Here is a 25,844-nt window from a genome sequence, read left to right on the forward strand (position 1 = left end):
TATGCTACATTAACTATGCTAATTTAAAAGGACACTGTCAAAGTGATTTTTTAAAACATGGCTACATTTTAAATTCCTATTTATCTCAGAAAACAACTTAACTCACAAGGAAAAAGACAAAAACTCTCTAACAAGAGCAGCATTATCATTCCCCCTGGCAAATAACCAAAGAAACCAGTTTTGACACATGCAGTATTATTCTCCTCTAAAAAGGAAAATCCAAGCCAAATATTTAAAAATTATTCAGAAATAACTTTAAACATAAAAAAGCTGGCTCTTTTAAAGTTTTACTTTATTCCTAAATTATCTGCAACAATATGACTATGAAATATGAGGTGTACCTAAAATATCTAGGAGGCCAGAAAGACTGCTAATCATTCATAAACTGGGTAAAAAAGGTTAAATTACAAACCTTCAATTATAATAGCTCTTTTAAATAATAGGTCATAGAAAGGATGATTTAATAACTATATTACAATGGCTAAGCTTCCTGGCCAACTATATTATGAAATAGGGTATTTAACACTGTTAAACATTAATAATTTCATCATAGAGGTAACAGAATGACTATGTGTACACTTGCACACAACCATATCACATCTTAGATTTCCTCTAAGTATGTAATTGCCATAATGTAGAACGGCAGTGGGCAGACTTATTGTAAAGAGTACGTATGTGGCTGGACGCAGTGGCTCACGTCTGTAATCCTAGCACTCTGGGAGGCCGAGGTGGGAGGATTGCTCAAGGTCAGGAGTTAGAAACCAGCATGAGCAAGAAACCCCCGTCTCTACTAAAAATAGAAATTAACTGGAAAACTAAAAATATATAGGAAAAATTAGCCAGGGATGGCCACGCATGCCTGTAGTCCCAGCTACTCGGGAGGCTGAGGCAGGAGGATTGCTTGAGCCCAGGAGTTTGAGGTTGCTGTCAGCTAGGCTGACAGCCATGGCACTCTAGCTGGGGCAACAACAGAGTAAGACACTGTCTCAAAAAAAAAAAAAAAAAAAAAAAAAAAAAATGAGAGTACATATGTATGGCACTTGAACGAACTCTCACAAAACATCTAAGAGGGAGATGGTAGGTTATTGGCTTTCAGGAGTGGTGATCACTAATGCCCTCTAAAGCAAGGTAAAAATGAATCTTTTTCAGACTGGAAGTCAGAACTGAGTAAGCAATACTTATAAATAAAGGGAGTATGAAGATCAATTTGAGGAAAAGGGCATCTGGAGGAGACAAAATACTCATGCCAACCAGTTTCTGAATGTAGGAGAACCGTTAAGACTCTTAACTAAGAGACAAATGGGAATTTAGAAGAATTGAGCAGGGGGTCCTATAAATCTACACCAGACATCAATGACATATTACACTAGAAAACAGAATGTGGGGTTTATCAAAGCTCTACTTTTCCTGGATTATTTAGGGTCCACAATCTGTAGTTTTGAAACTAGTTATTTCCACAAAGTTTGTTTTTTAAGTTACTTGTTCCTTCTGTTTACCTCACAATATTTAGGATTCTTTGGGGAAAATGTCCCAATTGTGTTAGAGACAAAGAATCAGTCCTATGGGAGTAAGTGAGGTGGACATAAAATACAAAACCCCAAAAGGAATTAAAAAAACTAAGGTAGGAAAATTAAAAGACTTAACACGATCTCCATGTTCACTGGATTTTCCTTCCGAAGTTCTTGTGCCTATTCTTTAGATAATTTTATGTTAGGCAAGTATGACATTTCCTTGTTATATTTCATTGTAACAAAAAAGCACTCTGCCTCTAATAGTTTATAGCTGTTCTAGACCATCCCTTCAACAAATATGAATGGTAAAAGTTCAGAAGACACTTACTCCCTTAGAAAACTGCCAAGCACGGTTAATGATGACTGGCATATGTTAGTTTTGCCATTTTCCACACCAGAAAAGAATATAATCTGATGTGGTGGGAAAATAGATGAGAAGCAGATATTAAGGATTCTAGAGCGTCATGGTAAAGAAATAGAAAAATCTCTTGAGGTCCAAATAAATAGCCCTGCCCTAATGGAATTAAAGGCTGCCAATTGTACCAACAGAACTAGGTAAGCTGTTTTTTCCTAATGTTTCCTGAATACTTCATAAGAATATACAAACTGTGTCAACATGGAGTCAATGTGGGCCTCCTCTGATTTCATTTAATTCTTCCTGAGTCAAAAATCTAAGAACCAGTTTGTATGAGTCAATTATCTATTTGAGAAGCTATTTAAAAATTTCATTTCTAAATGTTATATAAAGTTAAGATATGTGAGTAGGTATTCTTTTAAATGAATTTTTAGCAACAAAGGCTAAATTATTTAATCTAAAGTAAAGATAAGCATACTGGTTGTTTCTTAGGGGCTTCTATTTAAAACATTTCATTGTATAATTTTAAATTAAATTGTGCCAAGTAAAACCATAATAAACCACAAGCATATAATAAGAATGAACCATCTGCTAAGCACACAAAGATAACTATTTTAAAACACCAAATATTTGAGATGGCAAAATATTTATCTCCTAAAACACTAACATGTAGAGAATGAGGAAGAGTTAATAATTTGCATATAATATATTGATCCAAACAAACCTTACTAAAATAAAAATTCCAGTAATAAATTCTTATTAATAAATTTCAGGGGAAAAAGGAAATGTATTATATTTGAGTAAAGGATGGGCTTCTTGAAGTGAGTTAAACATTCATAAATGTTTAAAAGATTTGCAGGAACATTTTTTTCTTCTATAAAATTAAACAAATAATCCTTTTTTCCTGTCTTCCTATACTACATGCTATTATTGCTTGTTTTTATATTAAAAACACACATATACCTCATGTCCACTTATCAGAATACACCCATCTTAAAAATAAACTTACCTGATGAACCAAATCCACTGAGGGCTGAGCCTATAGCAGCACCCAAAGAGCTGCCACTTCCAAAGCCAAGAGATGTACTTCCAGGTTGACCAGGTCCATGAGAAAACAAAGAACTGCTCTGAGAGCTATTAGTCAAAGAACTGCTCCCATAAAATGAATTAGATTGCAGATTAGTGCTTGGCTGCTGTTGCTGCTGCTGTTGTGGTGGCTGAGTGCCAATTGGCCGAAACAGACCATTTGTGCTGCCTGTAAGACTGTTTGCAGTTCCTCCAGCTGCTGCTGCTGCTGCTGTTAAAAAAAATCCAGATACTTCTTAGAACTACACAGAAAACTATTCTGTATTTTTAAAATTATATCTCTACACCAGAAAAATATCATCCTAAAAATGTCAGTGACACTTACCAGCTTGTGCTGCTGCCGAACTAATTAAAACAGGTGTTGGAGCCATTAATCGAACTGGAGCTCCAAGGCCAGTTCTTGCTCCAGGGCCAACCACTAAGGCACCAGTCTGATCATAATAGGCAGTTGGAGCTAGTACTTGATAGCCTAGATAACATTAAAGTAAATGTTTACTAACAAAAACACTTGTAAAAACATGCATACTTATTTCCCTCTACACTTGTATTTTTAACAAATAGGAAACACAGTCTTTTAATACTATTATTATTAACCTTAGTTACTATATGAAAAGCAACACATTTGAGAAAGTCATAATATATGAAAAATACATTGTCATTAAACATTTTTTGTCTAGAGAAGAGTGAGGCACAACACTGTAAGAAATGTTTACTATGCAATTTCAATCAAGTTCTAAACCATGTGCCTCATAACCAGCACCCCCTTGGACTTTCATTTGTAAGTATCTTTTTAAAAACTTAAATCGTGCTCTGAACAGATACCTTAAAATTCCACACTTTGTTTGTAAAGGTTCTTAGGCTAGACTCTGAATAAAGATCACGTGGACATTAGTTTTATTGTAGCCTTGAGCATAGGCAGATAATTTGTATTATTTAGAACTAAAGGAGAGTGAAGTTTACTTCTTTGCAGACTTTCTCAATGGGGATTCTTTGTCTGAACCAAAGAACACAGAAAATGATTCAAATGACTGTTCTGTCAATTCTCCCAAGGATGGTACATAACAAGTACCACTCTAGAGTCACAGGAGAGAAGCCAACTATTATTAACATATATAGTGGAAATTTTTATAGCAATAAGACTTAATTCTCTCCTGGAACTCAGGTTGAGAAAGACTGTCTTACACAGTGACAAGAACTCAGGCCCAACAGCCTAAAAATTACCTGCAAATATGTACTGGTAACTTCTAATACTTCCAAAAGTTTTTTGAAACACAGAATATACCGAAATATAATATATTCCAACATGAATTTTTGAGTTTTATCTTTTTAAAGCTTTACAGAAGAAGCAAAAGTCACAGTAAAATTAGTCACAAAACAGCACGACAATTTTATTGTTTTCAAACACAGTGGGCTAAATTCAGTTCAAGTACAATAAACAGTGCTGGGATAAGCAGTTCACCATTACTTTTCATATGAAAAGGATGGTTTTTGGTAAATATAGTAATTCTAAGAATGAGCATTAGCACATTGCTAATGAAACATCTACATTACTAGTAAATCTCAACCTGTAGATTGTCAGTCAATAATTTTAACTGGTAAGACACACACAAAAACACTCTAGTTCAAACGCATCATGTATTGAATATCTGAATAAAAGTTAATCCATTTAGACATTTGGATACAAACATTATACTGACAATACTGACAGATCAAATAGCACTTAACTGCTACTAAACAGCATATATAAATTACCCCAAAGAGGAAATAGCCTAGTCAATTCATCCCTGAAGACCTGTTGACTGACCTAAATCCTTCTCAAATCCATCCATTCTCTTGATTGCCACTATCCTGTCCAACTAACTCTATGTGGTCTGCCCTCATTCTTTTGCCCCACTTCTATAACTTATTCTTCAGAGTGATCTTTTAATATCCAAACTAATACCACAACCCTGGCCAAAACTTTCCAAAGGGTTTCAAATAAAAGTAAAACTCTGAATATGGTTTACAGTATGATCTGGTTGGTCCCTGGCCATCTTTTTACTTTCCTCTGACACACTCATATCTTACGCACACTGAGAAAAATAAGGTTTCAAGCTCATCAAAGGTATCATGCTTCCTCTCACTACAGGGCTTTGATGTATTTTGTTTCCTTGTCACAGAATGCTGTTATTTCCCTCTTCCATTCTCCACTTAGTTTAATTAATTTTTCATGCATTTATCTATTTGACAAATATTTATCAAGTAGCTACCATATGACAGGCACTATTCTAAGTACTGGGATGGAGCAGGGAACAATAAAAAGAAACATCTTTATTCTCGAGATTATTTTCTACTGCAAATAGAGACAAAAAATAAGTGAAAGAAAATCATTAGACAGTTTTAAGTATGAAAAGGAAAGAAAAAGTAGTGGATCAGAGTACTGGTTGGTGACAAGTAGAAAGATAGCTGAATTCTGGGAGCCAGCACAATTTGTTGAGACTGGATGTGGGGTGTGGAGGGGGAAAAAAAGGAGTCAAGAATTGCTCTTATTTTTGGCTTATGTATTACAAGAATGGAGTTGCTATTTATTTACTGTAAGGTAGACACCACAATGCAGTTGTTCAGTCTACATTTTTTTAACTAACACGAGATTTTTCCTAATATTATAGCTTATGATTGATTTTCCTGATCCTGGATATTTATACCTTCTTTCTTTTTAATGAGCCTCTCAGAGTTTTATCAAATTAGTCTTTTAAAATTAACTTTTGGGACAATTGATGCTTTTTGTGATATTTGTCAAATTCATTCACATCAGCTCCGGCCTTATTATTTGCTTACTTCTATATTCTTTGGGTTTATTCTCTTTAGTTTCCAGATGAATGCTTAGCTCATTTCCAGTCTTTCTTCTTTTCTAATGTTTCCATTTAAGCCTATATAGTCTCCTTCTATGTTGTTTCAGTTTGAGGTCCACAGCCTACAGTATTGTCACTATAATTCAGTTCAAAAGTTTCTAATTTCCATTGTATTATGGTTTTTATTAACTAGGAAAGTCTGTGAGTGGTTGAATGTATAAAGGGTGGGGAAAAGAGATTAAAAAAAAAAAAAAAAAGCAAAGCATGGTCCCCATACTAAAGAACTGTATAATCTAACACAGAAGGAAATACACCATTTTCTTAATTCTAAGATGCCACTTACTTTACGACATAACATTGATCTAATATCTAATAACTTCCTGCAGAGAGAGAAATAAAACTCTTTCTATTTTAAAGACATTTTCCATTTTTAAGCATGTTCAAGTAAGTGTTGTAGAACTGAGAAAATAAGCCACAAATAGCTAAATAAAATGCAAGGCAGACAAAAATACTAAACAAAGGTGCAAGTAATGTGCCACAGGAAGGCAGAATGAGGCGAAACTGTTAATGAATGAGAATTGGGAAAAACTGGGGAAAGCTTCATGGAGGAGACCGTATTAAAAGATGAGAAGGAAAGTTAATCACAAAATGTTTAAATCTAGATTTTTAAAAAGCAAACTATACACACCAATTCTGTTTAAAATTTATGGAAAGGTATTCTAAGTTAAAGAAGACATGAGCTAGGACTAGAGGCATAAAAGTACTAGTGTATTTGGAGAACAGTATGTGGTCTAGTATGCTAAAGCATAGGACTATAGAGGCACGTCACAGATTAGGTTAAAAAGAGTTTGGGGCTAGATAAAGTGGTAAGAACCAGAATGGTATAAACTGGTATGTATTTTTGTCAAGGGTACCTAAGAGGAGAATAAAAAGATGAAATGAACTGAAGAGATTAGCAGAAAAACAGTTAGTGAGAGGATTAAGACAAGAACAGCAGAGACAACAAGAACAGCAGAGAAAAGAAATGAAGACAAGATAGAATGGTTAAGGCCAGGCATGGTGGCCTATGCCTGCAATTCTAGCACTCTGGGAGACCAAGACAGGAGAATCACTTGAGCTCAGGAGTTCGACCAACTTGAGCAAGAATGAAAACCCTGTCTCTACTAAAAATAGGAAAAGTAGCTGGGTGTGGTGGCATAGCACTCTAGTTGGGGCAACAAAGCAAGATTCTGTCTCATAGGAAAAAAAAAACAAACAAAAAGGATAAATAATAAAATAAGCAAATTTGGAGAGTTCATTTTCTGACATTTTCAGTTTAAGGAATGGCTGGAACATATACATGCTAATGTCTGGCACAAATGATAGACATGTGTTAGGTGTGTACAAAAGAATCTAAGATGCAGATGTTAACTCAAAGGGATAATAGGTGAAATGGTTAAAATATCTGCATTTTTCCAATACTGAAACCAAAATTCAAAGAGGAAAATGACTTGGCCAAGGTCATATAACTGCTAAATGGTAGAAAATCAGCAGATCTGACTCCAAAGCATGTAGTTATTAAGCCAGATTGTCTTCTATATTTAAGGACATACATGGAGGAAACAAAGACTGATAAAAAGCAATGAGAAAGGTGGGAAAGCCAAGAGAGTAAAATATCACAGATGTAACAAAAGAAAAGAGTTACAGAGAGGTGTATCAGTGTGAAATAGAACAAAATGAGAAAAATAAGGGTGGAGGAGAAGTCATAATTTGCAATTATCATCAAGTAATGTTAGAGATACTGCAAAGGAATCACGGGGGGGCATAAAAGGTGTGGGGTAGAGTGTAAATTTTGACAAGTGGTCCGTAAAGGGAGCACAATAGAGGACAAAACTTTACAGGATGAAGAGGCAGACTAATACAACAGATGAAGAGAAGGAGGTGGCAGAGGAGAAAAGACTGAAGGTACAAGACTGAAAAACAGAACACAGGATGAAACAGTAAGAGTTAAATATAGATCAGTTGAAAAATCTGAAAAAAAAAGTTAAATATAGGACAGTGAACAGGAATTTGATAAAACTGAGAACTGAAGAAAGATAACAAGTGGAAGAGTTAAAATATGAGACTGGAAGAATCATCAATTTTCTCCAGTGAGTTCTTTTTAATAGAGCTCATTAGGTTTATAACTATTTGGATATAGAAAATGAGAATTATTGCATCATAGTCCTAGGCAGAAAGAAGTAAAGGCGGCAACAGCTATCATATGAAAAGCTCACAAGGCACTGAGATATAGAAATATTAATTCTAGGCAGGCCACTTTTTAGAAACTGGTTTTTATGTTTATATTTCTACCGGGGCTAAAGAAAGATTCTGGCTTGAAAGGTTAAGTAAAATAATCTGCTTTAAGACATGTCTTAAAAAGAATTTTCTATTTTTTTTATCATCACTCCAAAATACAATTGTTTTTAGACAAATACAGTATAAAAGGTTACTTTTTTTTAGAATCATCAACAGAGTTCACCGCTGGACAACAACAGAAAGAAGGCAACAGAGTTTTCTCATGCAATTGAAAGAAGAAAAGTGAATACAAAAATAAACTGTAAGACTACAGTTGATAAAAGTAATAGCAACATAAGAAAGACAAGAAAACTATGAGTTCAATATGAAGAGAGCTAAGGTATTTAAAAAAATAACAGGACCAGCATCAAGAGCCTAGAAAGATCAGTAACAGTTATAGGAAACAAAATACACACAAGCCGGAAGCATTCTCTTAATTCCAGGGTCCACTAAGAAACTAGTTAAGCAGGAAGGACTGTTTTATTCCACAACTCCTCTCCCCTGTTGTTAAAACCCCAAAACCCAAAATAAGTCTTAGTGGCTCTCAAAAACTCCTAGCTCACTTCTTTTAAGTCTTGTCTTTTTCTGCCTAAAACAACTTTAGCTTTGCAGTCCACTTCTCAAAAGGTTACTTTTGCCAAGGCCTCTAATCCACAATGGCTCCAGAACAGCAGCTTCTAGGAAGCAAATATATGGTTTGGGTAAAAAAAAAGAAAGTAACTCTAATATTATTTGTATTTCAGGGACAGCGGGATGAAAATCTTCTCTTTATCCAGTGGACTAGACAAGATAATAAACCCAGATCTTAGAATTCCAGAGAGAAAACAATGAATGCAACTGATATAGAAATCCTTAAGATTACAGAGAGAAGTATTTGCCAGCACTTAATACATGAAAGAAACCTCCAATGATATAAGTCATGATCTTTTCCAATACACTGAACACATTTCCTAAATGATTTGAATTTAAAAATTTAACTATCTTACAATTAAACAGAAATGAACTCACATTTCATTAACAAGTAACCAATATATAGTTACAGGAATAGCCACTCATGTATCAAAAGTGAAAAGCAGCATACTTAAAAAGTGAGTCTACAGAAGTGGAGAGAATGGGAACTTAAGACATTCAAATGTGGCCTTTAAATTTCAGTTTAAAAACAAAACAAGTGCTGCTTTTATGGTTTGAGAAAAATCCCTTCCTTCCTCCACTGTTACTGATGTAGTGATTTTATATTTAGTTCCACAAAAATCCACTTTGTTGTCCTTTTCTAAAAGTTGTACAGTGGCAATTGGCAGGAATTTTATATTTTAATTTTCTATGCATTAGCCTTTCCGATACTTACAGACATTGTTGCTATTAAGTTATAAATACCAATAGTTTAAAATGCTATATAAATAGGCAAAACAAGATTAAACAATGCTCAAAGTAGAAAATGTTAGCTGCAAGCTTCTCAACATTAACAACTATTCTTACAAGGCAGGAATGGCAAACAGGTTTTGTCTTGCATGTCAACTCTAACCAACTGCTTTTATTTCTTGAAGCATTAAATTAAAACTTCTTGGCTAGGTTCAGATGGGAAAATGCTGTGCTTTATGCCAAAAACAGAGCACAAAAAAAATGTCTGTAGTGAGAATTCTGATACATATTTGCCATTCCCATCATGGATTCTCACAAACAACACTGATTTCAACTATTTGCATCTAAGTTCTAAATAAATTATAAGATAGGCAAGATTTTTAAATACAGTTTTTGATTTTTTCACTCTCCAGTATGAATGTCTACATTTAACATTTAAAATTTATTAAGATTTCCACAAATAACCAATTAAATACCTGGCATGCCAGTAGCAAGACCCTGACCAAAAGCCAAAGTTGGATTTGCTGCTGCAGCTGCTGCAAGGGATTCTGCTTGCTGCCCTTGCTGACCCTGGTTGGGAGTAAGAGGACGCTGACCTGCTCCAGCACGGAGAACCTAAAAGGTCAAATAAGATTTTCTTAAAAAGTGATATTATGAAATAAACCAGGTAAGTAAATTTATCTTGGACAGCTGTGTATACATTACAAATAGCTGTCTGATAGTCTTTAAATAGTTATATGCAACGGAATGTAGATTTAACATGAAAAAAATTACAAAATACTTTAATATCAAAAACACAATGACTGGTTCCTGACAACTAGAACAATCTATAATGCAACATGAAGGTTTTAGAATGTCTTTGGGTAAAAATTATTTCTAATATTTGTGCTCTTTACTAAGGCACTATAAAAAAAGATTTGAGAGTAGGACAAATGGCAAAATCTTAAGTGAAAGATTTTAAAAATTTAGATTTTATAAAATGATTTTCTATGGCTGAAAACTGAAACACAGGAAGCTGGCTGGGTGCGGTGGCTCACGCCTGTAGCCTGTAATCCTAGCTCTCTGGGAGGCTGAGGCGGGCGTATTGCTCAAGGTCAGGAGTTCAAAACCAGCCAGAGCAAGTGCGAGACCCAGTCTCTACTATAAATAGAAAGAAATTAATTGGCCAACTAAAAATATATAGAAAAAATTAGCCAGGCATGGTGGCGCATGCCTGTAGTACCAGCTACTCGGGAGGCTGAGGCAGAAGGAATGCTTGAGCCCAGGAGTCTGAGGTTGCTGTGAGCTAGACTGGTGCCACAACACTCTAGCCAGGCAACAGAGGGAGGGAGGGAGGGAGGGAGGGAGGGAGGGAGGGAGGGAGGGAGGAAGGAAGGAAGGAAGGAAGGAAGGAAGGAAGGAAGGAAGGAAGGAAGGAAGGAAGGAAGGAAGGAAGGAAGGAAGGAGCTTAAGGGAATAAATTAAGTATGAATTTGTCATAAGACAGTGATGCAGAGTAAAAACTTCAAATCAAACCAAGTTTTGAGAATTCAGAAGCTTTAATGAAAATGAATAAAAAGCTGCTTTTAAGCAAAAAACTTCAATGAAAAAACAAAATTACATCAAAACAAGGTGAATCCTCTTAAGGCTGATCAGGTCTTACTACTTTACAACACACAGCTGTTATAGTAATAACACACAAACATGATAAACCTAATCATTAGTTTCAGAAATATAAAAATAGTTCAGGACAAGCAGGATTCAAGCACACGTGTAGTACTGTTAATATAATGTGACATTTTTACTTTCCCGAGGAGCATGCTTTTTTAAAAAAGGGATAATGTGACACTTTTATGATTATCCAAAGATACAGATTAAAAAATAATTTCAACAGATTTAGGATGTACAAAAAGATTTATTAAGTAACACTGTGTTATGCTGTACAAAAACTGAGCCAAAGGACAGCTTCAACATAACACCAATATAGTATTAAAATAAATTAAATATAGTATAATAAAGGAAATTCAGAATGAAGTTTAACTGCCAAGTAAACAACACTGTACTTGTCATTAAGTTGCATCTTTGATATAAATGTGATGAATGTGACAGCCAGAATTTTGACATTTATCAAGAGAGTTTTTCATAATTATCAAGACAGTTCTTTGAGAAGGACTAAGGGCTGGGCACAGTGGCTGATGCCTGTAATCCTAGATCTTTGGGGGGCTGAGGTGGGAAGACTGCTTGAGGCCAGGAGTTCAAGACCAGCCTGAGCAAGAATGTGACCTGTCTCCACAAAATAATAGAAAAATCAACCAGGCATGGTGGCACTCGCCTTTAGTCCCAGCTACTAAGGAGGCTGAGGCAGGAGGACTGATTTAGACCAGGAATTTGAGGTTGCAGTGTGCTATGATGAGACTACTGCACTAACCTGGGTGATAGAGTGAAACCTCATCAAAAGAAAAAAGGAAAAAAAGAAAGAGGGAAAGAAGGTAGGGAGGGAAAAGGCTGAAAAAATTTTTTAAGAAATTCATAGCAAACATTTTCTTCCTTTTTTAAGAAATTAAACCTAACCTTTAGTAAAACATATTCAGTTAACATTTAAAATTGTAATTTAATTTTTTTTTTTTTTTTGAGACAGAGTCTCACTCTGTTGCCTGGGCTACAGTGTTGTGGCACCAGTCTAGCTCACAGTAACCTTAGACTCCTGGGCTCAAGCATTCCTTCTGCCTCAGCCTCCCAAGTAGCTGGTACTATAGGCATGCGTCACCATACCTGGCTAATTTTTTCTATATATTTTTAGTTGGCCAATTAATTTCTTTCTGTTTTTAGTAGAGATGGAGTCTCCCTCTTGCTCAGGCTGGTTTCGAACTCTTGACCTTGAGCAATCCGCCCGCTTCAGCCTCCCAGAGTGCTAAGATTACAGGTGTGAGCTACCAAACTCGGCCCTAAAATTATAAATTTAAATGCTTGGAGAAAAATGAAGGGACAATTATTTTGTTAGAAACATTAGCATACTTCTAAAAAAGTGATGAAAAGACATTTTTTTTAAATTGCTAGATATTTCAAGACAGCAAAGTAACAGAAACACAGAAATGGAATACACCGAATCTCTAAATATGTGTAATACTGACTGGGGGGAAACCCCATGCAATAAATAATGCGTGTGCCAACTATATATGCCAGGTACTATGTTATATATTGAGGACACAAAAGAGAAAAGGACACAAATCTTAAACACCAGGAGGTCACAGAATTTCAAAGACACTATTTAAAGAAAAAAGGCCTACCTGTTGCTGTCCAGGCTGAGCTTGTGATGCTGCTTGCTGACTGGCTGTGTTGTTTGCTGCAGCAGCAGCTTGTTGCTGAAATAAATTGGCTGGATACACCCCCCATGGAACACCATAATACTGAGGTGGAACCACCGCTGGACCTAAACCCCACACCCAAACCGCCCCCCCAAAAAAGAAGAGTCACTAGATTTTACAGCTACATGAGGTTACCATTAGATTATAAAACGGGACAGGCATAAGACTTAGAGCAGAACATGTCCTTATAATCTTTTACCAAGTTATACTCTTATTTTTTCTGATTTTTAAGGGAGCAAGCATCATCCAGGTATGGATTATTATTTAAGTGTTCAGGAGTTACACCAGTGATCTTAAAGCAAACTTCAAGGCCACCAATGGAGTAACTGGACATTTAACCATCTATTCAACATTTAATGAATGCCTATTTATGGATCTGATATTGATAAATACAGGTAATATATTCGGAGAATATTAGATACCATAAAACTATAAGATTGCTTATGCTCAATTCATCACTTCTATCATAAAGAGGATTTGACTATTCAAATGAATTATAATTTTTTTAAAAAAATCTTTTGCTTTACAATCTATAACACAAAACTAGGGAACATTCAGGTATCAAGCCTGCTACAATAGTATTTGAATTGTAAACCTTAAAGATATTCTTCACATTTAAAACAGCACTAGTCACGATTCTCACAAAGCAACTGAAAATTATATGAAAACAAATGAGATATCAGTGTTTATGTGGTCAGGAAAATGAGACTAATGAGTCAAGACAAAGAACTAGATAATGCAAGAACAGAGGAAAGTCAAAGTAAGAAAGCAAACTAGGAAATGATGAATGAATGGTTCCTGCTCTATTCTACGTTATAAGATAATACTTGACTCCTGGAGAACAAATAGTATTATAAATAATAAGCCCCACAATTAAAGCAATGAATAAAATGTCACATGATTCCTGATACAGCAGACATGCCCTAAAAACTTATTGGTGAAAGTTTAGGATGCCTTAATTTGTATACTGGTTTCACTTAGTTCTGTTAAGAAAATAAAGCTCAGTATATTTGACTAAATCACTAAAATAAAAGCTTTAGGCCAGGTGTGGTGGCTCATTGCCTCTAACTTTGGGAGGCTGAAGGAGGAGGATCACTTAAGGGCAGCCTTGGCAACACTGCAGAACACTATCTCCACAAAATTTTTTTTAAAAAATTGAGGTTGGGCACAGTGGCTCACTCCACAAAAATTTTTTTTTAAAAATTGAGGTTGCGCACAGTGGCTCACTCCTGCAATCCTAGCACTTTGGAGGCCAAGCCAGGAGGACTGACTGAGGCCACTGAGTTCAGGACCAGCGTGAGCAACAGTGAGACCCCATCCCTACAAAAAATAGAAAAATTAGCCGGGCATGGTGGTGCAGGACTGTAGTCCTAGGTACTTGGGAGGCTGAGACAAGAGGATATCTTGTGTCCCAGGAATTTGAGGTTGCAGTAAGCTATGATGACCCACTGCACTCTAGAGTTCGGGTGACAGAGTGAGACCCTGTCTCAAGGGGAAAAAAAGGGGGCGGAGAGCGCTTTCAAAATTTTAAAGGCAGGCCAAGTTTGGTGGCTCACGCCTATAATCCTAGCACTGTGGGAGGCTGAGGCGGGTGGATCATTAAAGGTCAGGAGTTGGAGACCAGCATGAGCAAGAGCGTGAGCCCGTTTCTACTAAAAATAGAAAGAAATTAATTGGCCAACTAATATATATAGAAAAAATTAGCCAGACATGGTGGCACATGCCTGTAGTCCCTGGTACTCGGAAGGCTGAGGCAAAAGGATCACTTAAACCCAGGAGTCTGAGGTTGCTGTGAGCTAGGCTGACGCCATGGCACTCTAGCCCGGGCAACAGATCCAGACTCTGTACTTTAAAGGCAAAACATATTCTAAAGATTGGTGTTAAAAAGAGTTTATGAAGAAAGGATACATTGTAAAAGCAAAACAAACCTGACATCTACCTAGAACCTTGCTATCCAACACAGCCAGAAGCCACTTGTGGCTAAAGAACTGAAAGGTAGATCGCTCTTATTTAACATATGTGCTGTTATTTAACATATTCAGGCTTTAAAGACTTAACTTGGAAAAAAGGGGAAGATACCTATTAATAATTCTAAAAATATTGATTACATGTTGAAATAATATTTTCTACATGTTGCGGCAAACCAAACACATCACTGCAATTAATTTAATCTGTTTTTTGCTTTTATAATATGGCTACTAGAAATTGTAAATTACATATTTTGGCTCATATTGTATCTCTACTAGATAGCACTGGTCCTAGAAAGTTTATCATCCTGCAACTAAATGACCTCTTAAAGTTGCATTTTTTCCAACCCATAGGTTAATAGGTTCTTTCTATGTATAATATCATCAGCACTTTACATATTAACACCCAGTAAAATAGCACCAGAAAAGTTCACATCTTCATGGAATCACAAGCAAATCTACAAAGGCTACTGAATATGACAGGTTAGTTTTGGTCTGGTAGCTAAGATACCAAATAAGAATTTGAAATTAACTCCCCCTTCCGACTTTTTAAAACAAGATTTTGAATTTAAAAGTCCCCAAACTCCACGGACAAGGCTGCCTGTCTATAGTCATGATAATAAATACCAGAAGTCAATTAAAAAATGTCTGATTAGTGACAATCAGCTCCATGAAGATATCCCTGAAAGATAAAAAAAAATCCCTGACAGCCTTAAATTTTTAAAGTCATGCCACCAGCAGACACATTTCAGTGAATATAATTCTAAGGCTGACATAAATCAATTCTTGGCTGTATAACCAACACATACCACACCCGAGACTAGCTCATTTCTGTCTCTGTAACTAACTCAACATAACATAAACTCTTTCCAAAAACCCTAATTACAATCAGCATATTGTTCAATAAAGACCATGCCTGACCAGTACACAACGTTTGCTTACTTAATAAGAAATAAATTCAGCTTTAGTTTTTATTTCAGATTTTGAGTGATGGTCTCAGGCTTTGACAATTTTTAATAAGTTTTTTCCACTCTACCCTAACTTTTTGTCCCCAGGTTGCTTATACCATTTGAACATTGCTCAAGAAACTTTTTGATATGCATTTTCTCAGGACTGCTGAAAGTCTTTATATCTTATGCTATCCCTGACCTAGCCATTCACACCACCTACCTCCAATTTATTTTCTGAGAGGTAACTCTGCATGTCTCTGAGGGTAATGGAATTGGTCATTAAAATGGAGATTCATGGATGACAACGTAAGATTTCTAAAACTACAAAACTCAAATGTAAACCAATAGGGTATAGGAGGAAGAGTTATCGCTTCAACTTTCCCCTGTAGCATTACAGTTAAAAAATAACTCCCTGGAAACTTCAGTTCATTCTGGATAATCCTTCAGAATCTCCTAAAAATTTCAAATTGCTCAAATAGATAAAAATAAAGCTTACACCAAAATTAAAACTAAATTCATAATAAGCAACAAGGATGAACATTGAGTTACCTGCTAATGTTGCTGCTGCAGCCAATCCTGCTGCAGTATACGGATCGGTCCCTGGAGGAGCAGCACTAATAATATATGGATTTGGCACAAATGCAGCTGGAGCAAGGCCTGCTGAGAATACACCAGCTATATTTAAAAGGGGGAGAGAAATAATGAATAAAAATGTAAAGTGTGATTTTCTTCATCAGGTAAAAACATTTCTACTCTGAATCTGGAGTGGAGTGGGGGAGCAGATAATAATTTGTAGGGGACTGACATATATTTTCCTAGTTTAAGAATTAAATTGAGTAATGTATGTGCTCTACCCAGAGCATTTAAAAGCAATGTGCTCCAGAAAAGGTTCTTGTGATAAACAGGGCTGTTGCCTAGAGGCATAACAAAGGACCTGAGCTGCCAGTAAGAAAGAGCTGCCTGGCCCCACGGCAATGGGGGTCTGGAGGCCACACCAAAACCACGTTATTCCTATGATTGCTGCTCAAACCCCATAAGATGGCTGGTTAGTCAATGACGGTTAAGATCCCTCAAGAAGAGGGGCGACCTAAGCCAGGCAAAGCCGCCGGGGTTCAGCCTAAGAGCTTAGGGGGTCACCCTAAGAGAAGGTGGGATGAAAAATGCCCCCTGTGGCTTGCCTTGCCCATCCTTGCTAATCTTGGTCCGTGGTCTATGCCTAGCACCTAGAGCAACCACTGGAAATCCTGAGTCAGGAGATATCTGCTTCCCTAAGGCTACGCATTCCGGAATTTATGGTCATTGCTGAAATGCCTGGAACTAACTTTGATTTTTGGGGTATAAAAATAAAACGACTGGTGCATTCTGCACTGCAATGTTGTAACCATCTTTGTGTGTGTGTGTGTGTGTCTTTTTGTGTTCTGTGTTCATCCTCCATCCTGCAAACAGGCCATGACATAATTCAAATTTTTACTCAGTGATCTTGGGCATGTAATACTGACTCTAAGTTTTTTGTTTTTTTTTTTTTTTTGAGACAGAGTCTCACTTTGTTGCCCAGGCTAGAGTGAGTACTGCGGCATTAGTCTAGCTCACAGCAACCTCGAACTCCTGGGCTTAAGTGATCCTACTGCCTCAGCCTCCTGAGTAGCTGGGACTACAGGCATGCGCCACCATGCCCGGCTAATTTTTTCTATATATATTAGCGGCCAATTAATTTATTTCTTTTTTTTCTTTTTTGAGACAGAGTCTCGCTTTGTTGCCCCGGCTAGAGTGAGTGCCGTGGCGTCAGCCTAACTCACAGCAACCTCAAACTCCTGGGCTCAAGCAATCCTTCTGCCTCAGTCTCCCGAGTAGCTGGGACTACAGGCATGCTCCACCATGCCCGGTTAATTTTTTGTATATATATTAGTTGGCCAATTAATTTCTTTCTATTTATAGTAGAGACGGGCTCTCGCTCCTGCTCAGGTTGGTTTTGAGCTCCTGACTTCAAACAATCATCCCGCCTCAGCCTCCCAGAGTGCTAGGATTACAGGCATGAGCCATCTTGCAGCCAATTCTAATTTTTTTAAGAAATGGGCCAGGAAGGGTGTGGCGGCTCATGCCTATAATCCTAGCACTCTGGGAGGTCGAATCACTCAAGGTCAGGAGTTCAAAACCAGCCTGAGCAAGACCCTGTCTCTACTAAAAATAGAAAGAAATTAATTGACCAACTAAAAATATATATATACAAAAAATTAGCCGGGCATGGTGGCACATGCCTGAAGTCCCAGCTACTTGGGAGGCTGAGGCAGAAGGATTGGTTGAGCCCCGGAGATTGAGACTGCTGGGAGCTAGGCTGACGCGGCACTCACTCTAGCCTGGGCAACAAAGTGAGACTCTGTCTCAAAAAAAAAAAAAAGAAATGGGGCCAGGCACGTTGGCTCAAGCCTGTAATCCTAGCACTCTGGGAGGCCGAGGCAGGAGGATCCTTTGAGCTCAGGAGTTCAAGACCAGCTTGAGCAAAAGCAAGACCCGACTCTACCAAAAATAGAAAAAATTACCGGGCATGGTGCCACATGCCTGTAGCCCAGGAGTTTGAGGCTGCTATAAGCTAGGCTGACATCATGACACTCTAGCCAGGGCAACAGAGTAAAATTGTCTCCAAACAAAAAGAAAGGAGAAAGGAGAGGGGAGGGGAGGGGAAGGGAAGGGGAGGGGAGGAGAGAAAAGAGGACGGGAGGGAGATTGGTCATTAAAATGGGGATTCATGGTTGACAATGTTAAGATTTCTAAAACTACAAAACTGAAATGTAAACCAATATAGGGCAACTGGAGTATATATAAAGTGAAAGTATTCATGTAAGCTTTACTGATACACTGGTTTGTCTCCTCAATTTTAAAATACATATTACTCATACATTTTATATTCTAATTTGTAATGGTATTTTAACATGCTTTTCCCACTTACTAATTAATCATAGATTTCTGTCTACAGATACATATGTAGCTCATTCTTTTTTTTTTTTTTGAGACAGAGTCTGGCTCTGTTGCCCCAGCTAGAGTGCTGTGGCATCACCCTAGCTTACAGTAACCTCAAACTCTGGGGCTCAAACAATCCTTCTGCCTCAGCCTCCTGAGCAGCAACAGGCATGTGCCACCATGCTCGGCTAATTTTTTCTATATATTGTTAGTTGGCCAATTAATTTCTTTCTATTTTTAGTACAGACAGGGTCTCTCTCTTGCTCAGGCTGGTTTCCAACTCATGACCCTTGAACAATCAGCCCGCCTCAGCCTCCCAAAGTGCTAGGATTACAGAGGCCTGAGCCACCTCGCCTGGCCTAGCTCATTTTTTTAATGACTATGTAATGTGCATTCTACTATAGAGAGGGAATGATTTAATCAGTCTAGTGAGATATATATATTTATATTTGGATGGTTCATGATCTTTTTTTTTTTTTTTTGAGACAGAGTCTCGCTTTGTTGTCCAGGCTAGAGTGAGTGCCATGGCGTCAGCCTAGCTCACAGCAACCTCAAACTCCTGGGCTCGAGCGATCCTTCTACCTCAGCCTCCCAAGTAGCTGGGACTACAGGCATGCGCCACCATGCCCGGCTAATTTTTTTATATATATATATCAGTTGGCCAATTAATTTCTTTCTATTTATAGTAGAGACGGGGTCTTGCTCTTGCTCAGGCTGGTTTTGAACTCCTGACCTTGAGCAAACCGCCCGCCTCGGCCTCCCAAGAGCTAGGATTACAGGCGTGAGCCACCGCGCCCTGCCGGTTCATGATCTTTTGCTATAAATAATGCTCTTACTTTTTAACTACACACGTCTCTGCATTATTATATCCTTATGAAAATTCACTGAAATGGGTAAAAACATATAAATTCTTGATCCCTATTTCCAGATTATCTGTTTGGAATAGTGTACCAATTTATATTCCTATCAAGAGGATATAAACCACATTCTGGCCAAAATAGGACATTATCAAACTTTTTAAATAGTTGCCAATCTGATAGGCAAAGTAAAACATTTTTTTATAAAACAAACTACTTTCTTTTAATTTATAGCTCCTTGGCTATCAACAAGGCAAAATGTGTCAATCTTTTATGCCTTTATTTTTCTCGTTTAAGTTTTCAATCCATTAGGAATAAGAACTAATTATCTCCAAGCTATTTTCCAAATAATCATTCTTTTGTCATTGATTTGACATGTCAATTAAGATTAAAATTCATTCTACCACTCTACCCCCAAACAAGCGTGCATGCACACAACAATCTATTCCAGAGTCTTGTTCTCTGGTCTACTTGTGTATTTTTACGCCAGTACCACAGTGGCCTAATCACTGTAAATAATTATTTTAAAAGATGGTTGAACAAGTCCTCCTCCTTAAGTTTTCCATACATTGTCTGATTTTACTGTTCTGAAACAAATATCAAAGTTTCAAAAAGTACAAAACAAAACATTCTGACCAAAATTAAATCCACACATTAATTTAGGGAGAACTGAAATCCTTATGATGTCGAGTTTTCTTTAAAAAGCATGTGTCTCTACTTATTCAAGACTTCAGGGAGAGTTACTTTACATATACCTCAGACATCTTTAGTTATTCCCTAATCTACTCCCACAGCTTTTCATTTCTCTTTTATATTTCTCATGTCCTGATTACTATAGGTAATTTCAGCATTCTCTATTTTCTAGTTCATTTAGTCCTGGGTGTTATCCAGTCAATTATGCAGCACACTTACAATTTTTCAATGACATTTTATTTATAAGATCCTGACATGATTCATTTCCACATCACTCCGTTGTCTTAAGACCTCCAAATGATCTCTGATGGCTTATCCTTTATCTCTTAAGCTTCTGAATATATTAAATTCTTTTCAGAACTTTAAAGTTCTCTTATTTCTACATCTTGAAACTTTATTATATTACTGTTTTTCCTGGCTGGTCTTCCTTGTACTGTCATTTAAGTCTGAAACACTCTTTTATATGAGAGTTTCTCTTGCACTCACCTGCTCATCAGGTGATATCACGATTACTTTGACAACACAAATCTCCAAATCAGGTCTTCTATTAGTGGCCTGGGGCCTCTTACATGATTATCAATCCTTGTGGTGTATTAGGCCCTCTTTTTGCTTGTTTATTCCTCTTCTAGCCCTCTGCTGGTCACATGGCTTTACTCCCAATTTATTCCTATGGATTTTCCCTCAATTTCTTGTACTGCAAACATTCCCCAAGCACCTACACAATCCTGCCATTTTTTCATTCTATGGCATCTTTCTAGCCCAACCCATGGGCCAAGTCTAGCCTGTAACCTATTTTTGTATGAACTAGCTGAGAACAATTTTAACATTTTTAAATGGTTGAAAAAAATAATTTCTAATGCATGGATATTATATGAAATTCAAATTTCAGTATCCATATGGAAAGCTGTACTGGATCACTGAAATACGCATTTATATACATATCATCTATGACCATTGTCCCACTGTAACAGCAGAGTTGGTTGGTTGTGACTGTAACCATATGGTCTGCAAAGCTTAAAATATTCACTATCTGGCCCTTTACAGAGATCGTCAACCCCACTTATAGAAATCTTCTGGCCGGGCGTGGTGGCTCACGCCTGTAATCCTAGCACTTTGGGAGGCCGAGGCAGGCGGATTGCTCAAGGTCAGGAGTTCGAAACCAGCCCGAGCGAGACCCCGTCTCTACCAAAAATAGAAATAAATTAATTGACCAACTAAAAATATATATACAAAAAATTAGCCGGGCATGGTGGCGCATGCCTGTAGTCCCAGCTACTCGGGAGGCTGAGGCAGTAGGATCGCTGAGCCCGAGATTGAGGTTGCTGTGAGCCAGGCTAACGCCACGGCACTCACTCTAGCCTGGGCAACAAAGCGAGACTGTCTCAAAAAAAAAAAAGAAATCTTCTGGAGCTGCACTGACCAATATGGTAGTCACCAGCCACATATAGCCACTGTGTGCATTTAAAATGTGACTAGTCTGACTTGAGATCAGCTATAAGTAGGAAAACGCACATCTGATTTCAAAGACTTAATATGAAGAAAAGAATGTGAAATTTCTCATTAGTAAGTTTTATACAGATTACATTTTGCAATGATATTTTGAGTATCAGTTAAATATTATTCAAGTTAATTTCACCTATTTCTTATTTTTAAAAATATGCCCACTAAATGTTATGTGGCACATATTGTATTTCCATTGTATAGTGCTACTCTAAATGAGCTATTGGCCAACTAACAGATGAATGGGCACACTTGGATTAAAAAGAATTGATTGTCAACAAGGAATATATTTAACTGTGGAACTAAGATTTAAATGTCAGGTAAATTTTGATATATTATGCTTTGACAGAAATACGTCTATTTTATTTAGGTTTTAAGTTTATCTGCATTGAGCTGTCAAGACGGTTTCACAGAAAAGTTTTGCCATATCTTTCTTTAAAGATTATGTAAGTCCAATGCTACTTAATATACTCTAAGGCATTAACAATGAATCATTTCTAAAATTCTTTTAATGAAGTATCTTGACACAAAACCTGACAAAAACAGCAAATACACACAAGTGAACCGAGAGACTAATTTCACTTATATGCAGTGATGAAAAAATACTAAATAAAACACTAGCAAATTGAAAGTACATGTTAAAAGAATAAAAATAAAGTACTTTTTATTTCAAGATGGAAGTATAATTCAATTACTTAAAAAAATTCACAAATCTCATATATGGCATTCAAGATTGTTCACAGATAGCAATTTAAAGCTATAACGAAAAATAAGGAGGCCACGGCCGGGCACGGTGGCTCACGCCTGTAATTCTCACACTCTGGGAGGCTGAGGAGGGTGGATTGCTCAAGGTCAGGAGTTGGAAACCAGCCTGAGCAAGAGCGAGACCCCATCTCTACTATAAATAGAAAGAAATTAACTGGCCAACTAATATATATAGAAAAAATTAGCCGGGCATGGTGGCGCATGCCTGCAGTCCCAGCTGCTCAGGAAGCTGAGGCAGGATTGCTTGAGCCCAGGAGTTTCAGGTTGCTGTGAGCTAGACTGACGCCACGCACTCATTCTAGCCTGGGCAACAAAGTGAGACTCTGTCTCAAAAAAAAACCAAAGAAGTTGTTTATAAATATAGACATCTTTGAATAAAACCAAAAATAAAATTTTGGACCTATGAAGCCTTACTTCATTGACACAAAATAATACAAAGGGAAGAGAACCAAATTTGCATATCCTCTCCCTCCTCCGTAACTCTGATTTTGAGTATTCACACATTTTCTAACCAGGAATTAAGTTTAGCCAAAATCAGGCACAAAAATGCTTATGCAAATCTACATGTGATAAAAATGACACAAAACTATATATACTGCCATCAATGTTATAATACTGCTCCTGGTATTGTATTAATACTATAATTATTTAAGATGTAGCCATTAGAAGAAACTTGGTAAACAATATGGAGTACCTGTCTATACTCTGCAACTTCATGTATATCTATAACTATTTCAAAATAAAAACTTAAAAAAAATTGCATTCAACTTATTTTATTCCATATTCTACCAACAGAAGGGTCAGGAAAACAGTTGGGAGTGGGTGGTGGGACCTAATAAAACTAGTCACAAAATGGTTACTAGCAAGAGTGATCTATATTAACAAACAGTAAAGATTTATGGGGGGGGAAGCAATAAATAAAAATAAACAAAAAAACCCCAATAGCAGTAAAAATTCACATTATATTTAACAGTAAAGACTAAAGGTCAATGGCCGGGCACCATGGCTCACGCCTGTAATCCTAGCACTCTGGGAGGCCGAGGCGGGCGGATTGCTCAAGGTCAGGAGTTTGAAACCAGCCTGAGCAAGAGTGAGACCCCCTCTCTACTATAAATAGAAAGAAATTAATTGGCCAACTAATATATATAGAAAAACTTAACCAGGCATGGTGGTGCATCCTGTAGTCCCAGCTACTCGGGAGGCTGAGGCAGTAGGATTGCTTGAGCCCAGGAGTTTGAGGTTACTGTGAACTAGGCTGATGCCATGGCACTCACTCTAGCCTGGGCAACAAAGTGAGACTCTGTCTCAAAAAAAAAAAAAAAGACTAAAGGTCAAAGACCAAATAACTTAATGAAGGAAAAAACTATTTTTAAGAAATTTTCTTGGTATTCCTATTTCAAAACAATTTTTAAATGAACATTCTGATTTGATAATGGACACAAATAACTACATTTGAATTTCTAGGTGTTTGACTCTCGACTTCACGTTGGAAAAAATCTTAAGCACTAACAACTTTCATTAAGTTATAGATTTTTTTTTTTTTTTTTTGAGACAGAGTCTCACTCTGTTGCCCAGGCTAGAGTGCCGTTGCGTCAACCTAGCTCACAGCAACCTCAAACTCCTGGGCTCAAGTGATCCTCCTGCCTCGGCCTCCAACAAGTGCTAGGATTACAGATGTGAGCTACCACGCCCGGCCTCAAGTCATAGATTTTTATTTAACCTGTGATGGAAGTAATAACGAGAAATACTTCTTCCCTAGTTAATTAGTACTCTTGAAAAATAACTTTGATCTCAATAAGGTATTTTAAAAAGTAGCAAAGTATCACCAATCCGCAAATGGAAAATGAAACATTCTAAACACAAGATTTTTTTCCTAAAAACAAGATTTTTCTTACAGTCTTTAACTCTAGTCAAAATGGGAACTTAGGAAGACTCACCTATATGTGGCTGCTGAGCTGCTGCTAATGCATACTGCTGCTGTTGAGCTGCAGTTAACTGCTGGACTGTTAGTGCATTAGTCCTCTGAAAGAGCTATTAAGGAAAGTATTTAATACAAAGATTAGTTTCAAAACATTTCATTTCTAATTAGAAAGTTTTGAATAAATTGCTTTAAACACTTATTTGAAGTACATTCTGAACTATCACCAGGACATTGCAATCAATAAAATATTAAGTGTTCAAGAACCCTTATCATTCATGTCAAATGTCTCATAGCACTTCAGGCTATACCAGTATATAATTAAGAAGAACTTCTTAAAGAAAGAGTATGCTTTACCTGCTGTTGAGAATTGTAGTCAAAAAGGCCTACAGTAGCTCCTGAAGAGTCCATTGGTACCTGATTACCAGGATAGTCAAACTGTAAGGAATCCAGACCAACTTGTTCCATGGCATCCAGATTCTGAGTTTCAGGATTTGAAAATTCTTCAACAAGTGGTTTATTAGCTGTAGGATTAGGAAGAGGCCCCAATCCTTCTGGGGGATTAGTATTGGGGCCCAGGCGCTCAACTACTTCAGTTGGAGAGGCTTGTCGACTTCCAGGAGTACGACTACATGAAGAAAACAGAAAAGATTATGAGTAAAAGAAACAAGTCAAAAGGTAAAATGGGTTAACTAGAAAAATCATGACAACAAGTGGTGATAAATACAGTAAATAAGGCATTCCGGGTCACTAACCATGCCACTTTATCACATTTTGTTCTATTTAATATAACTTTCATCTTAAGAACTATCATGGTTTGAAGCTATTTAAAAAATATTATTAATGATTACACTCCTCAATTTTAATAATATTTAATGAAAAAACCTGCCCATAAGATATCATTATGGTCTTCATCACTTAAGGGAATAAAATGTGGGACATAACAGAAAAGGCCATTGAACTAAAACATAAGGCTAACTCCTGACTATTATCCTTTAAGTAAGATTTTGAGCAAATAATTTCATTTTTGAAGCCCCAGTTTCCTTACTGAAGAGATCGAGATGACCTTCTGGTTCCAACTAATAAGAACAAAAACAACAGGCTGGATGTGGTGGCTCACGCCTGTAATCCTAGCACTCTGAGAGGCCTTGGCAGGAGGACTGCTCAAGGTCAGGAGTTTGAAGCCAGCGTGAGCAAGAGTGAGACCCTGTCTCTAGTAAAAACAGAAAGAAATTAATTGGCCAACTAAAAATATACAGAAAAAATTGGCCAGGCATGGTGGTGCATGCCTGTAGTCCCAGCTACTCGGGAGACTGAGGCAGAAGGACTGCCTGAGCCCAGGAGTTTGAGATTGCTGTGAGCTAGGATGACGAATGAGACTCTGTCTCAAAAAGAAAAAAAAAAAAGAACAAAACAACAATTTGTGAAAGCTCTCTA

General features: G+C 37.0%; 1 protein-coding gene across 13 annotated transcripts in view; it reads right to left on the minus strand.

Annotated features, from left to right (window-relative positions):
- Positions 1 to 25,844, minus strand: part of PUM2 (pumilio RNA binding family member 2) — a 97,204-nt gene that overhangs the window by 35,479 nt on the left and 35,881 nt on the right. For all 13 annotated transcript variants that reach the window (XM_076000571.1, XM_076000570.1, XM_076000569.1 and 10 more), the window contains 7 exons: positions 24,765 to 25,035; positions 24,427 to 24,520; positions 16,269 to 16,394; positions 12,725 to 12,867; positions 9,935 to 10,073; positions 3,278 to 3,421; positions 2,876 to 3,163 (listed from right to left, as the gene is read on the minus strand). In XM_076000571.1, the coding sequence (XP_075856686.1) occupies positions 2,876 to 3,163; positions 3,278 to 3,421; positions 9,935 to 10,073; positions 12,725 to 12,867; positions 16,269 to 16,394; positions 24,427 to 24,520; positions 24,765 to 25,035 (1,205 nt within the window). The remainder of the gene's footprint in view (positions 1 to 2,875; positions 3,164 to 3,277; positions 3,422 to 9,934; positions 10,074 to 12,724; positions 12,868 to 16,268; positions 16,395 to 24,426; positions 24,521 to 24,764; positions 25,036 to 25,844) is intronic.

This window comes from Microcebus murinus, chromosome 3 (assembly GCF_040939455.1).
Source record: "Microcebus murinus isolate Inina chromosome 3, M.murinus_Inina_mat1.0, whole genome shotgun sequence".
NCBI classification, from domain to species: Eukaryota; Metazoa; Chordata; class Mammalia; order Primates; family Cheirogaleidae; genus Microcebus; species Microcebus murinus.